The following is a 16,875-nucleotide window of genomic DNA, read 5'->3' on the forward strand; positions in this document are numbered from 1 at the left end:
GTATAATGTTATTTCAGTCTACTGTACCAGCGCTCTTTCTATCTGTATAATGTTATTTCAGTCTCCTGTACCAGCACTCTTTCTATCTGTATAATGTTATTTCAGTCTATTGTACCGGCGCTCTTTCTATCTGTATAATGTTATTTCAGTCTCCTGTACCGGCACTCTTTCTGTCTGTATCTGTATAATGTTATTTCAGTCTACTGTACCAGCGCTCTTTCTATCTGTATAATGTTATTTCAGTCTCCTGTACCAGCACTCTTTCTATCTGTATAATGTTATTTCAGTCTCCTGTACCGGCACACTTTCTGTCTGTATCTGTATAATGTTATTTCAGTCTCCTGTACCGGCGCTCTTTCTATCTGTATAATGTTATTTCAGTCTCCTGTACCGGCGCTCTTTCTATCTGTATAATGTTATTTCAGTCATCTGTACCGGCGCTCTTTCTATCTGTATAATGTTATTTCAGTCTCCTGTACCAGCGCTCTTTCTATCTGTATCTGTATAATGTTATTTCAGTCTCCTGTACCAGCGCTCTTTCTATCTGTATAATGTTATTTTATTCTCCTGTACCGGCGCTCTTTCTATCTGTATAATGTTATTTCATTCTCCTGTATCAGCGCTCTTTCTATCTGTATAATGTTATTTCAGTCTCCTGTACCAGCACTCTTTCTATCTGTATAATGTTATTTCAGTCTCCTGTACCGGCGCTCTTTCTATCTGTATAATGTTATTTCAGTCTCCTGTACCTGCGCTCTTTCTATCTGTATAATGTTATTTCAGTCTCCTGTACCAGCGCTCTTTCTATCTGTATCTGTATAATGTTATTTCAGTCTCCTGTACCAGCGCTCTTTCTATCTGTATAATGTTATTTCAGTCTCCTGTACCAGCACTCTTTCTATCTGTATAATGTTATTTCAGTCTCCTGTACCGGCGCTCTTTCTATCTGTATAATGTTATTTCAGTCTCCTGTACCTGCACTTTTTTCTATCTGTAATATGTTATTTCCTGAAGATTAAGTTATTCAAATTTATACCCTCCTAGAATATGGTTTCTCTTGCTATCCTAGAGGGAGTAACAGAGGTATTCAGTGTCGGACTGGGGCATGAAGGGCCCACCGGCATTAAGGGCCCACCGGGGGAATGCAGTGGTAGGGGCCCATTCTTAGAGGCTTGACTAACCATTAGTGCATGGTCTGGGCCCCTTGATAAATAATATATGTAGTAAATACAGCTAGTGCATGCATGATAATGTACCAGATTAATACAGGTTGAGTATCCCATATCCAAATATTCCGAAATACGGAATATTCCGAAATACGGACTTTTTTGACTGAGAGTGAGATAGTGAAAACTTTGTTTTTTGATGGCTCAATGTACACAAACTTTGTTTAATACACAAAGTTATTAAAGATATTGTATTAAATGACCTTCAGGCTGTGTGTATAAGGTGTATATGAAACATAAATGAATTGTGTGAAAATACACCATAGTTCTGTGCAGTATAATGTAACATTCATAATGTATAATTGAGAGGGTGGGCCCCCAGGCAGTAAGGCCCACCGGTGGTTTCCCCTGTACCCCTATGGGCCAGTCCGAGCCTGGAGGTATTCATTAAACGTTTTAATAGTCTGTCACAATGCTTTGAAAACTCATGCCTGCTGAGATTTCACTGTACATGTCTAATGTTCCAGGTATATAAAAATTTATGTGAATGGTGGAACCCTTCTATAATGTTCATATAAAACTTTAAATACTTTTTTATTTCTTTCAGAATGTGTTTGGCACTTCTTTATGTGAGCTGGGTAGCACTTATAGGAGCCCTTATTTTAATACTACATTCACTGCTGTCTTTTGTTTAGTCACCCATTTCATAACCAGGATAACGTCCTTTGTCTGTGCTAAGATCAATTCATAGACAGCTTGTGTGGTAGGTAGGGGCTAGTAAGGACACTGTAGGGCACAAGGGGGTGACAAGAGTCATGAAGACAGTCATGTGCTGTTGTAAGGAAAGCAGGGGAAGAAAAACAGTGAGGAGGATGGAGATGTGGTAGAGGTGAGCAGTAATGCATGAAGGGTCGGCATGAGACAAAGCAGACAGTGGTGGTTAGCTCTCATTTGGGCTCACTGATGTGTATTATATGTAAAATGAGAAGGTGCTGGAAGTGTTTGTGTGTAAGTGTCGCTTACCCTCCAACTGTACCTTTTTGGCAGGTACACCTTTTTTTTATGGTCTGTACCGATTTTTGGCTCTCCAAACTTCCATTGAAAGTATAGGAAAACCCATGGCCTCACTCCCTTTTCGAATTTGTACCGATTTTTATGTGTAAAATGTTGGAGGGTATGGTATCGGTGGGGGAGCAAATTCTTATTTTTGTATTACATTATGCTTCACTATTATAATTAATGTCTCACTAAAAGTTTCCTCCTGTCAGTATAGGTAAAGTTTTGCCATTTTCACTGTTTTTCAGGGTGCCAGCGCATACATTTTAAATTACTTCCTTTACATTATGTGGGCTCTGACATTTTCCTTCCTGGCTGTTTCCTTGGTTAGAGTATTTGCTCCCTATGCTTGTGGCTCTGGAATTCCTGAGGTAAGACTTCGATGATTTTCAACATTCTGTAATTTTCCCGTGATCTATTTCTTTCTGTGCTGGTAGTGGAAATTTTACAGGATTCTCTTAGTACAGTATATAAAATCAATTCACTGTTGAACAACATGCAAGGTAAAATAAGATTTTACTTACCGATAAATCTATTTCTCGTAGTCCGTAGTGGATGCTGGGGACTCCGTCAGGACCATGGGGATTAGCGGCTCCGCAGGAGACAGGGCACAAAAGTAAAAGCTTTAGGATCAGGTGGTGTGCACTGGCTCCTCCCCCTATGACCCTCCTCCAAGCCTCAGTTAGGATACTGTGCCCGGACGAGCGTACACAATAAGGAAGGATTTTGAATCCCGGGTAAGACTCATACCAGCCACACCAATCACACTGTACAACCTGTGATCTGAACCCAGTTAACAGCATGATAACAGCGGAGCCTCTGAAAAGATGGCTCACAACAATAATAACCCGATTTTTGTAACAATAACTATGTACAAGTATTGCAGACAATCCGCACTTGGGATGGGCGCCCAGCATCCACTACGGACTACGAGAAATAGATTTATCGGTAAGTAAAATCTTATTTTCTCTGACGTCCTAGTGGATACTGGGGACTCCGTCAGGACCATGGGGATTATACCAAAGCTCCCAAACGGGCGGGAGAGTGCGGATGACTCTGCAGCACCGAATGAGAGAACTCCAGGTCCTCTTTAGCCAGGGTATCAAATTTGTAGAATTTTACAAACGTGTTCTCCCCCGACCACGTAGCTGCTCGGCAGAGTTGTAATGCCGAGACCCCTCGGGCAGCCGCCCAGGATGAGCCCACCTTCCTTGTGGAATGGGCCTTGACAGATTTAGGCTGTGGCAGGCCTGCCACAGAATGTGCAAGTTGAAATGTGCTACAAATCCAACGAGCAATCGTCTGCTTAGAAGCAAGAGCACCCAGTTTGTTGGGTGCATACAGGATAACAGCGAGTCAGTTTTCCTGACTCCAGCCGTCCTGGAAACCTATATTTTCAGGGCCCTGACAACATCTAGCAACTTGGAGTCCTCCAAGTCCCTAGTAGCCGCAGGTACCACAATAAGCTGGTTCAGGTGAAACGCTGACACCACCTTAGGAAGAAACTGGGGACGAGTCCGCAGCTCTGCCCTGTCCGAATGGACAATCAGATATGGCTTTTGTGAGACAAAGCCGCCAATTCTGACACTCGCCTGGCCGAGGCCAGGGCCAACAGCATGGTCACTTTTCATGTGAGATATTTCAAATCCACAGATTTGAGCGGTTTAAAATGTGATTTGAGGAATCCCAGAACTATGTTGAGATCCCACAGTGCCACTGGAGGCACAAAAAGGGGGTTGTATATGCAATACTCCCTTGACAAACTTCTGGACTTCAGGAACTGAAGCCAATTCTTTCTGGAAGAAAATTGACAGGGCCGAAATTTGAACCTTAATGGACCCCAATTTGAGGCCCATAGACACTCCTGTTTGCAGGAAATGCAGGAATCGACCGAGTTGAATTTTCTTCGTGGGGCCTTCCTGGCCTCACACCACGCAACATATTTTCGCCACATGTGGTGATAATGTTTTGCGGTCACCTCCTTCCTGGCTTTGACCAGGGTAGGAATGACCTCTTCCGGAATGCCTTTTTCCCTTAGGATCTGGCGTTCCACCGCCATGCCGTCAAACGCAGCCGCGGTAAGTCTTGGAACAGACCTGGTACTTGCTGAAGCAAGTCCCTTCTTAGCGGCAGAGGCCATGAGTCCTCTGTGAGCATTTCTTGAAGTTCCGGGTGCCACGTCCTTCTTGGCCAATCCGGAGCCACGAGTATAGTTCTTACTCCTCTACGTCTTATAATTCTCAGTACCTTGGTTATGAGAAGCAGAGGAGGGAACACATACACCGACTGGTACACCCACGGTGTTACCAGAACGTCCACAGATATTGCTTGAGGGTCTCTTGACCTGGCGCAATACCTGTCCAGTTTTTTGTTCAGGCGGGACGCCATCATGTCCACCTTTGGTCTTTCCCAACGGTTCACAATCATGTGGAATACTTCCCGATGAAGTCCCCACTCTCCCGGGTGGAGGTCGTGCCTGCTGAGGAAGTCTGCTTCCCAGTTGTCCACTCCCGGAATGAACACTGCTGACAGTGCTATCACATGATTTTTCGCCCAGCGAAGAATCCTTGCAGTTTCTGCCATTGCCCTCCTGCTTCTTGTGCCGCCCTGTCTGTTTACGTGGGCGACTGCCGTGATGTTGTCCCACTGGATCAATACCGGCTGACCTTGAAGCAGAGGTCTTGCTAAGCTTAGAACATTGTAAATTGCCCTTAGCTCCAGTATATTTATGTGGAGAGAAGTCTCCAGACTTGATCACACTCCCTGGAAATTTTTTCCCTGTGTGACTGCTCCCCAGCCTCTCAGGCTGGCATCCGTGGTCACCAGGACCCAGTCCTGAATGCCGAATCTGCGGCCCTTTAGTAGATGAGCACTCTGCAGCCACCGCAGAAGAAACACCCTTGTCCTTGGAGACAGGGTTATCCGCTGATGCATCTGAAGATGCGATCCGGACCATTTTTCCAGCAGATCCCACTGAAAAGTTCTTGCGTGAAATCTACCGAATGGAATCGCTTCGTAAGAAGCCACCATTTTTCCCAGGACCCTTGTGCAATGATGCACTGACACTTTTCCTGGTTTTAGGAGGTTCCTGACTAGCTCGGATAACTCCCTGGCTTTCTTCTCCGGGAGAAACACCTTTTTCTGGACTGTGTCCAGAATCATCCCTAGGAACAGCAGACGTGTCGTCGGAAACAGCTGCGGTTTTGGAATATTTAGAATCCACCCGTGCTGTCGTAGAACTACTTGAGATAGTGCTACTCCGACCTCCAACTGTTCTCTGGACCTTGCCCCTATCAGGAGATCGTCCATTTTCTTGGAAGAAGAATCATCATTTCGGCCATTACCTTGGTAAGGACCCGGGGTGCCGTGGACAATCCAACCGGCAGCGTCTGAAACTGATAGTGACAGTTCTGTACCACGAACCTGAGGTACCCTTGGTGAGAAGGGCAAATTGGGACATGGAGGTAAGCATCCCTGATGTCCCGGGACACCATATAGTCCCCTTCTTCCTGGTTCGCTATCACTGCTCTGAGTGACTCCATCTTGATTTGAACCTTTGTATGTAAGTGTTCAACTATTTCAGATTTAGAATAGGTCTCACCGAGCCGTCTGGCTTCAGTACCACAACATAGTGTGGAATAATACCCCTTTCCTTGTTGTAGGAGGGGTACTTTGATTATCACCTGCTGGGAATACAGCTTGTGAATTGTTTCCACTACTGCCTCCCTGTCGGAGGGAGACGTTGGTAAAGCTGACTTCAGGAACCTGCGAGGGGGAGACGTCTCGAATTTCCAATCTGTACCCCTGGGATACTACTTGTAGGATCCAGGGGTCCACTTGCGAGTGAGCCCACTGCGTGCTGAAACTCTTGAGACGACCCCCCCCACCGCACCTGAGTCCGCTTGTACGGCCCCAGCGTCATGCTGAGGACTTGGCAGAAGCGGTGGAGGGCTTCTGTTTCTGGGAATGGGCTGCCTGCTGCAGTCTTCTTCCCTTTCCTCTATCCCATGGCAGATATGACTGGCCTTTTGCCCGCTTGCCCTTATGGGGACGAAAGGACTGAGGCTGAAAAGACGTTGTCTTTTTCTCCTTTATACGGCAATACTTCCATGTGCCGTTTGGAATCTGCATCACCTGACCACTGTCGTGTCCATAAACAACTTCTGGCAGATATGGACATCGCACTTACTCTTGATGCCAGAGTGCAAATATCCCTCTGTGCATCTCGCATATATAGAAATGCATCCTTTAAATGCTCTATAGTCAATAAAATACTGTCCCTGTCAAGGGTATCAATATTTTCAGTCAGGGAATCCGACCAAGCCACCCCAGCGCTGCACATCCAGGCTGAGGCGATCGCTGGTCGCAGTATAACACCAGTATGTGTGTATATACTTTTTAGGATATTTTCCAGCCTCCTATCAGCTGGCTCCTTGAGGGCGGCCCTATCTGGAGACGGTACCGCCACTTGTTCTGATAAGCGTGTGAGCGCCTTATCCACCCTAAGGGGTGTTTCCCAACGCGCCCTAACTTCTGGCGGGAAAGGGTATACCGCCAATAATTTTCTATCGGGGGAAACCCACGCATCATCACACACTTCATTTAATTTATCTGATTCAGGAAAAACTACAGGTAGTTTTTTCACACTCCACATAATACCCTTTTTTGTGGTACTTGTAGTATCAGAAATATGTAACACCTCCTTCATTGCCCTTAACAAGTAACGTGTGGCCCTAAAGGAAAATACGTTTGTTTCTTCACCGTCGACACTGGAGTCAGTGTCCGTGTCTGTGTCTGTGTCGACCGACTGAGGTAAAAGGACGTTTTAACGCCCCTGACGGTGTTTGAGACGCCTGGACAGGTACTAATTGGTTTGCCGGCCGTCTCATGTCGTCAACCGACCTTGCAGCGTGTTGACATTATCACGTAATTCCTTAAATAAGCCATCCATTCCGGTGTCGACTCCCTAGAGAGTGACATCACCATTACAGGCAATTGCTCCGCCTCCTCACCAACATCGTCCTCATACATGTCGACACACACGTACCGACACACAGCACACACACAGGGAATGCTCTGATAGAGGACAGGACCCCACTAGCCCTTTGGGGAGACAGAGGGAGAGTTTGCCAGCACACACCAAAAACGCTATAATTATACAGGGACAACCTTTATATAAGTGTTTTTCCCTTATAGCATTTTAATATATATAGTCATATCGCCAAATAAGTGCCCCCCCTCTCTGTTTTAACCCTGTTTCTGTAGTGCAGTGCAGGGGAGAGCCTGGGAGCCTTCCCACCAGCATTTCTGTGAGGGAAAATGGCGCTGTGTGCTGAGGAGAATAGGCCCCGCCCCCTTTTCGGCGGGCTTCTTCTCCCGTTTTTCTGAGACCTGGCAGGGGTTAAATACATCCATATAGCCCCCAGGGGCTATATGTGATGTATTTTTAGCCAGAATAAGGTACTATCATTGCTGCCCAGGGCGCCCCCCCCAGCGCCCTGCACCCTCAGTGACCGCTGCTATGAAGTGTGCTGACAACAATGGCGCACAGCTGCAGTGCTGTGCGCTACCTTATGAAGACTGAAAAGTCTTCTGCCGCCGGTTTCTGGACCTCTTCACTTTTCGGCATCTGCAAGGGGGTCGGCGGCGCGGCTCCGGGACGAACCCCAGGGTGAGACCTGTGTTCCGACTCCCTCTGGAGCTAATGGTGTCCAGTAGCCTAAGAAGCCAATCCATCCTGCACGCAGGTGAGTTCACTTCTCTCCCCTAAGTCCCTCGATGCAGTGAGCCTGTTGCCAGCAGGACTCACTGAAAATAAAAAACCTAACAAAACTTTTACTCTAAGCAGCTCTTTAGGAGAGCCACCTAGATTGCACCCTTCTCGGCCGGGCACAAAAATCTAACTGAGGCTTGGAGGAGGGTCATAGGGGGAGGAGCCAGTGCACACCACCTGATCCTAAAGCTTTTACTTTTGTGCCCTGTCTCCTGCGGAGCCGCTAATCCCCATGGTCCTGACGGAGTCCCCAGCATCCACTAGGACGTCAGAGAAATCTAAATAATTGATTCCCAAAAAAATCAAACATATTTACCATCCACTATATAGTATAGCTGGTTACTTGTAAGTTACAGTATAATAATTCATATTTGTGACTTAAGCAAGGGGTGGCCAAGTTCGGTCCACAAGGGCCCATAACAGTTCATGTTTTCCATATCTCCTAGTTGGTGCAAAGGTGTATTCATTACTAATGCTGGGCATACACGGTAAGATACAATGTCTGTCAGATTGGCGGACATTTTATCTGACAGCCTCACACTGATCAAATATCGTGGCCATACACTGGCCGGGATGTACTAAAGCCTAAAATGCGGTAATGACCCCGAAAACCCAATTTTTTGTTGTTTTTACTAAATTTCCATATGTACCAAGCTGGAGTAATGACATCTTTGCGTGACGTTGCCCAATAGAAACCGATGGGCTTCTTTTCATGATTTCCTCTGAGAGGGATCCAGTCGGATCTATTACGTACGATGATTAAATCTAGGATGCATATTCAATTAGCCGCTGGGCTTACTGCAGGCTTCTTGAAGTGCATGGGGCTATTGAATTGCAGCCAGCAGGCTCAGATTTCTGTTCACACCCTCCTGAAGCGCGAACAGAAATTTGTGGTTAGTAGGACTTTTTGCCCTTACCAGGGCCACCAGAAAAAAAACTGAATCAATGGGTTAATTTCCATAAACCCTGGGTTTACATCGAGAGGAAAAGGGCTTAAAATTGAATAGCTCTGAGTATTAAAATGGCTAATTGAAAAGCCCACTAGTGTTTACATTAGTTATTTGCAGTTAATGTGAACTTCGCCTTTTTAAAAATATTTTTGTGCATACAGTATTCAGCAAAATAAATCTGCAGCCGTTTCTAATCAGTCTGTTTTTTTCCAGATAAAAACCATCCTCAGTGGTTTCATAATCAGAGGTTACCTAGGAAAATGGACACTGTTAATAAAAACAGTGACATTGGTGCTCGTGGTGTCTTCAGGCCTGAGTCTCGGCAAAGAGGGTCCCTCGGTGCACGTCGCATGTTGCTGCGGCAATTTATTCAGCAGCCTGTTCTCCAAGTACAGCAAGAATGAAGGAAAGAGGAGGGAAGTAAGTTACATTTCAGAAGTATTGAATTTATTTTCCTGTATATAAATTTTCCTTACCTGCAGTATTTGTTTTACAGGTGCTATCAGCTGCAGCTGCTGTAGGGGTCTCTGTTGCTTTTGGCGCTCCTATTGGCGGTGTACTTTTCAGCCTGGAAGAGGTACAGTTTATTCTTTTCAGTTACTCTCCTTTAATATGACTCATTTCAGGTTTCCAAACCATTGTGTTGTGCTTGTCACTGACCATTTTAAAATGACAGCAGTAATTAGTTAAAGCATCAAACTGCAAAATGTAATTCTTAATAAACTTAGAATTTTTGTTTTATCTAACAAAATATATATTTTCATGGATTATCTCCTGCTAGTTAATGAATGATACTACTGCACATAGGGGGTCATTCTGAGTTGATCGCTAGCTGCATTTGTTCGCAGCGCAGCGATCAGGCTAAAAAAAATTCAGTTCTGCGCATGCGTATGTGGCGCAATGCGCACGTGCTTCGTACGGGCACAACGAATGATGTCGTTTTTTACAGGGTCTAGCGAAGAATTTCAGTCGCACTGGTGGCCGCAGTGTGATTGACAGGAAGGGGGCATTTCTGGGTGTCAACTAACCGTTTTCAGGGAGTGTTTGGAAAAATGCAGGCGTGCCAGGAGAAACGCAGGCGTGGCTGGGCGAACGCTGGGCATGTTTGTGAAGTCAAAACAGGAACTAAACAGTCTGAAGTGATCGAAAGCGCTGAGTAGGTTTTGAGCTACTCTGAAACTGCACAAAAAAACTTTGTAGCCGCTCTGCGATACATTCGTTCGCACTTCTGCTAAGCTAAAATACACTCCCAGTGGGCGGCGGCATAGCGTTTGCACGGCTGCTAAAAAATGCTAGCTAGCGATCAACTCGGAATGACCCCCATAGTGGCTCCAGACCAAAGGACAGATTTAACAACAAGTGATATTCTTGTTATCACTCAATACTTATCGTCATAGGCGTGCGCAGCTAATTTTATTAGGGGGTGCACTGCTGGAGGGGCGTGTCTAGCACCGCCTTTTGGGCATGTCTAGCACCGCCCAGGGACATGTCTAACACTATTTTACATTTTCTCAGTAATCAAATGGCATAATCTAATTTATCCCTAGTTCCTAATACTACAAGTAGATACAATACACCCCAGAGAAATAAAATGAAACATAATGGTGCGACCAGTAGCCACTACTGACTCTCCGCTACGGCATAATCCTGAGTCCTAGCTGCCGCTGCACCCTATCGCTGCTTACACTTCCCCAACCTATTTCTGACCTAGTGGTAGAACTAGAGAGTGGTGGGCCTTGGTGCAAAATTCACATTATGCCACACAGTATGAGACGAAATTCACATTACGCCACATGATATAAGCCAAAAGTCACATTACGCCACACAGTATGAGCTGAAATTCACATTATGCCACAGAGTAAGAGATAAAATTAACATTACGCCACACAGTATGAGCCAAAATTTACATTACGCCACATTATGCCCTACCCTTAATAGACCCCATAGTACCCCCCAAACACATTATATAATACATAGTGCACCCTAAACACATATGCCACACAGTGACCCGCCCCCCCCACTCATTATGTGACACATAGTGCCTCTCCAAATACATTATATACTATACATTATACTTTACTCATTGTGGGTGTGTTCGCAGCTGAGCGCTCCTCGACATCTGCCACTCCATGCATAGACAACTACTGTCGTCCTTTCTCCTTCACCCCCTCCTTCCCTGCAGTCCTGTTTACATGTGGGTTCCAGTAGCGGGTGCAGCTGACAAATGCACCCTCTACTGCCCCTGCAGCGGTGTGTCTCTTCCCCTATCGCCAAGCCTGCTGACGGGGCGTAGCGGGCAGGTGAAGAGAGGGAAGCGCCGGGTGGAGGGCTGGCGCGGGTGTAGAGAGCGGGGGTGGGCAGGTGTAGAGAACAAGGGTGGGTGGGCATAGCGAGCAGGCGGACGGCCATAAAGAGCAGGCAGTCTGTGCTGGCGTGCGAGGGTGGGTGGGCATACACTGTCGGGAATAGAACTGGAAGCTTGGCAGTGACTCAGTTACAGGTGTGTGTAAGGGGGGTGCCAGACATTAGGGGGTGCCTGTGCGCACCAGGCACCCCCCCTGCGCACGCCTATGCTTATCGTAAATGCTGATCCAACCAATCAGCTCCTGTCTTTTTTTTTTTTCAAACTCATGACAGGTAGGAGCTAATTGGTTGGAGCACCATTTAAGCTTAATAATGAATGATAACAAGAATATCACTAACTGTTAAATTTGCCCTTATGCATTAAAATATAGGTGATAATACAGGTTGAGTATCCCATATCCAAATATTCCGAAATACGGAATATTCCGAAATACGGACTTTTTTGAGTGAGAGTGAGATAGTGAAACCTTTGTTTTTTGATGGCTCAATGTACACAAACTTTGTTTAATACACAAATGTATTAATAATATTGTATTAAATGACCTTCAGGCTGTGTGTATAAGGTGTATATGAAACATAAATGAAATGTGTTAATGTAGACACACTTTGTTTAATGCACAAAGTTATAAAAAATATTGGCTAAAATTACCTTCAGGCTGTGTGTTTAGGGTGTATATGTAACATAAATGCATTCTGTGCTTAGATTTAGGTCCCATCATCATAAGATCTCATTATGGCATGCAATTATTCCAAAATACGGAAAAATCTGATATCCAAAATACCTCCGGTCCCAAGCATTTTGGATAAGGGATACTCAACCTGTACTAGTAATTTATCACCAATTAATCTTTACTATAGGATAGATTTAGTAAAGCTTCTGAAAATGAAACGTGGTGGTGTTTACCATAGCAACCAATCAGATTCTAACAATCATTTCTATATTGCATAGAAATTGAGAGGGCAACACCACTACTTTTCATTTTTAGAAGCTTTGGTAAATCTACCCATTTGTCTTAGAACCGTGGTTCCCAAACTCTGTCCTTAAGGTCCCCAAATGTGCAGAGACGGTGTTACAGATCACTCAGGCACGGCTGTAGGTGAAAACCAATGGTGGCTTATTGAATAGAATGAGTGATAACAGCTCAGCACTCGTCACTGTTACAATTCCCACAAGACAGTTCCCATAACAAATCCTTGGCAGAGCATCGCGTCTAAGCTTAGGGTCAGTGACGGATCTCTCCAGCCGTTACAAAAGCCCACCTTTATCACACTCCTTATCCCCCCCATGGGAATGCCCTGCCCAGGGGAGTTGCAAAAGGTTCAGTTGGAGAGGTCTTTGGAATATCCCGCCCCTACTACCTCCCCTAAGTGTCATCTCTCAGGCGACATCTCTGCTGGGACCGACTCCAGGTTGTCTGGATTAGGTCACTGTTGGTCAATAGTTAGTAAACAAAAGCCACAATGGTACCTTAAATGACTCTACTTTTGAGTGTCCATTGTGGTTTAAGTAAACAAAGGAAATCTCTAATGCTAACAGGAATACCCCACATATAGTGTAACAGATAACATAATAACACAATTGCATATATTACCAATATTAAGGCTGGTTTAAATACAGTATGGGGTGAGCAGCAACATGGTATGGGGACATGGGGATAAAAAACTAATTTTCCACTTGGTTTTGACATTAATTTGGGGGTCATTCAGATCTGGTCGCTGCTGTGCGTTTTCGCACAGCAGGCGATCTACTCCTAACTGCTCATGCGTATTCACTGCAATGTGCACGCACTTCGGACAACAACAACGGGCATCGCCGGTCAGCGACGGGATTGTGCGAAAAATCCGAACGCACAGGTGTTTTCAAGCTGATTGACAGGAAGAGGCCGTTTGTGGGTGGCAACTGAGCATTTACAGGGAGTGTCTGGAAAAATGCAGGCGTGTCCAAGCGTTTTCAGGGAGGGTGTGTGATGTCAGCTTCGGCCCAATCAGCCTCTTCTCATCGCACTGGAGGAGTAAGTCCTGGGCTGCGCACAGACTGCACACAGTGGATTTTCACAGCTCGGAATACACATGCGATTGCACACTTGCACAGCAAATTTACACCCCCCCTCCTTCCCGGAGGTGGCGACTATCTGATCGCAGGACAGCAAAATTAACAGCCCAGCGATCAGATCTGAATTACCCCCTTTATTAACTGTCACAGTTTTCTCATTTCCTCACATCCAGATTTTATGTATATCCATGGCTGAGCACAGATGGTTAAACCAAATTAACTGAGGTACTAATTAAGGACCCTATTCAGCAGCAGATGCTGCTGTGATGTGATCGCATATCCCTGTGTACTGCAATAGTGTGCACACGCGGGACCCGTACTGCGCGTACACAGGTCGGAGAGATGCGTTCGCATCTTACTATGCGAACGTCTCTGCCTGATTGACAGGCAGACACGTTTGCAGGGCAGAACGGGTAGAGACGTGGCATTATGGGGGGCGTCAACTCGGCGTAGGGCGGGCGTGTAATCGGAAATGGGGGCAGGTTCGGGGTGGCCGCAATTACTTTGCTATCACATTGCTGCAGGGTATTTGCATGCCGGGCAGCCTTGACCTGAGCTAGGAGGCCCCCAGTATGCGATTGCAGCCAGTTGCAGTTTTGCTAAAAATGCAAAACTGCAAATGAAGCTGAATAAGGTAATAAGTCACCTGAGCTCATGCATGGCTATCCTTAAAACCTGGACTGTTAAGGTGCCCTGATGACCAAGTTTGGGAACTTCTGTCTTAGAAACTTTTTTTTTGGAACAGCATATTTATATAAAATGATATAATATTCAATTTTATACTAGTGCAGCTATATATTTTTTTCAGTTTTAATTATCTTATTTCATTAACAGAATAACAATACAAGAACATGCAATCAAAATCCAGATTCAAAGCCAAAGTATGATATTATGATATGCATTGAATATACTGTATATATAATTGAATATAAAGATCCACTTTACTGTGTTAACAAATTACTTAACCATCCATTCCCTCCTATTAACTAATGGCAAGGAGAGACTAGAGGGCTGACACTTCATCTTCATTAAATGTTGTGTTCCCTATAATATCACCTGCATATTTTAAATTGCCATGAACCTGGCACCTCTTGGCACCTTTTCTGGTCTTTCCATTAGGCGATGATGCTTTGGAACATTATGACTCAGGTCTGCAGCTTCCCGCTGCCTTTCAGGGGAACTGCCCAGTGGTTATTATAGAAGTAACAATCAACTTTTTTAATGTGTCAGTATATTTATAACATGTTGCACCTAACCACTTGATGGAGGCATATGGATTTATCTTGTTCTCTTATGGTGAATTATATTATATGCCTTATGGATTTTTTGGTATCCTTTGAATTATTATGGAGTTTGGTATCATTGGTATCACAGCACTTTCAACTGTTCACTTTGTTCACGGGTCCTAAAATGAACTAGAGTCAAATAGAAGCAGAGTGACATACTTATTTTCCTCTATGTTTTACTTCACTTTTATAGTGATTTGCATTTTAATCCAGAGCTATAAAATCTGTCTGCCTGTGAACTTGAGTAAATCCACAACTAATTTCTCATACAGTATATCGAGAAACATGTTTTCTCATTGTCACTTACTATTATGTGTTTGTTTTGTAGGTCAGTTACTATTTTCCTCTCAAAACCCTGTGGCGTTCATTTTTTGCTGCCCTTGTTGCTGCCTTTACTCTGAGATCTATTAACCCGTTTGGAAACAGTCGTCTGGTTCTGTTTTATGTAGAGTATCACACTCCTTGGTACATGGCTGAACTATTTCCATTCATCCTCCTTGGTGTCTTTGGAGGGCTTTGGGGAACCCTCTTCATCCGATGCAACATTGCTTGGTGCCGCAGGCGTAAGACCACCAGCCTTGGCAAGTACCCAGTACTGGAAGTCATTGCCATCACAGCCATCACAGCCATTATAGCTTATCCAAACCCGTACACGCGAAGGAGCACAAGTGAGCTTATCTCAGAGCTTTTCAACGACTGTGGAGCTCTGGAGTCTTCTCAGCTCTGTGATTACATCAATGATAGCAACATGACCAGACCTGTGGACGACATTCCTGATCGGCCGGCAGGCCCAGGAGTCTATACAGCCATGTGGCAATTGGCATTAGCTCTTGTTTTTAAAATAATTATTACTATATTTACATTTGGTATGAAGGTAAGTCTGTTGGCTAATGTTATAATGATGTTTTTAGATGAATTACATTTACAGTAATGCTTTAGCTTATGGTTTCCTTTCAGTGAATATGGTTATTTTCACTATACCCATTTCTCTCTTCTACAGTCAAGAAATGTAATATGTATGATCTTTTGTATTGAATAATGGGTTATAAGTACAACATAGTTTTAAAATATCAGCTATGAAATTATTTTTGAGCATAGGCCCCCATTGCAAAATTACATCCTGCCCCCCCCCCCCCCCCCCCTACAGTGTAAATAAATTCCCAGGCAGCAACAGATAACCAGGGACAATACTCCACACCCCCTAGTGGTGATAGATCCCCAGTGGATCAACCCCCCCCCCCCATTCACCAGTGCCTATAGGCTCCCCAGTATTATTATTATACTTATGTGTCACTATGGGCCTAATTCAGACCTGATCGCAGCAGCAAAAAAAATCTCTAATGGGCAAAACCATGGCCCTCATTCCGAGTTGATCGGTCGCAAGGCGAATTTAGCAGAGTTACACACGCTAAGCCGCCGCCTACTGGGAGTGAATCTTAGCTTCTTAAAATTGCGACCGATGTATTCGCAATATTGCGATTACTAACTACTTAGCAGTTTCAGAGTAGCTCCAGACTTACTCTGCCTGTGCGATCAGTTCAGTGCTTGTCGTTCCTGGTTGACGTCACAAACACACCCAGCGTTCGCCCAGGCACTCCCACCGTTTCCCCGGCCACTCCTGCGTTTTTTCCGGAAACGGTAGCGTTTTCAGCCACACGCCCCTGAAACGCCGTGTTTCCGCCCAGTAACACCCATTTCCTGTCAATCACATTACGATCGCCGGAGCGAAGAAAAAGCCGTGAGTAAAATTACTTTCTTCATAGTAAAGTTACTTGGCGCAGTCGCAGTGCGAACATTGCGCATGCGTACTAAGCGGATTTTCACTGCGATGCGATGAAAAATACCGAGCGAACAACTCGGAATGAGGGCCCATGTGCAGTGCAGGTGGGGCAGATGTAACATGTGCAGAGAGAGTTAGATTTGGGTGTGGTGTATGCAAACTTGCAGTGTAAAAATAAAGCAGCCAGTATTTACCCAGCACAGAAACAAAATAACCCACCCAAATCTAACTCTCTCTGCACGTGTTATATCTGTCCCACCTGCAGTGCACATGGTTTTACCCATTAGAGAAAGCTTTTGCTGCTGCGATCAGGTTTGAATCAGGCCCTATATACTTATAAAACATGCCACCCCCAGGGGGAAAACCATTTTTAACATCATAAATCCCCCCCCCCTTCCCCGCCATACACCTTCCCAGCAAAGGAGCAGTATCCGTTGCTTCCCCTGA

The 16,875-nt window shown here is 45.0% G+C and overlaps 1 protein-coding gene across 1 annotated transcript in view; it reads left to right on the forward strand.

Annotated features, from left to right (window-relative positions):
• CLCN4 (chloride voltage-gated channel 4) overlaps nucleotides 1–16,875 on the forward strand; it is a 186,897-nt gene that overhangs the window by 104,354 nt on the left and 65,668 nt on the right. The window contains exons 7-10 of the mRNA XM_063955548.1: nucleotides 2,471–2,593; nucleotides 9,159–9,365; nucleotides 9,442–9,522; nucleotides 14,977–15,522. Of these exons, the coding sequence (XP_063811618.1) occupies nucleotides 2,471–2,593; nucleotides 9,159–9,365; nucleotides 9,442–9,522; nucleotides 14,977–15,522 (957 nt within the window). The remainder of the gene's footprint in view (nucleotides 1–2,470; nucleotides 2,594–9,158; nucleotides 9,366–9,441; nucleotides 9,523–14,976; nucleotides 15,523–16,875) is intronic.

The sequence above is a fragment of the Pseudophryne corroboree genome, chromosome 2 (assembly GCF_028390025.1).
Source record: "Pseudophryne corroboree isolate aPseCor3 chromosome 2, aPseCor3.hap2, whole genome shotgun sequence".
NCBI classification, from domain to species: Eukaryota; Metazoa; Chordata; class Amphibia; order Anura; family Myobatrachidae; genus Pseudophryne; species Pseudophryne corroboree.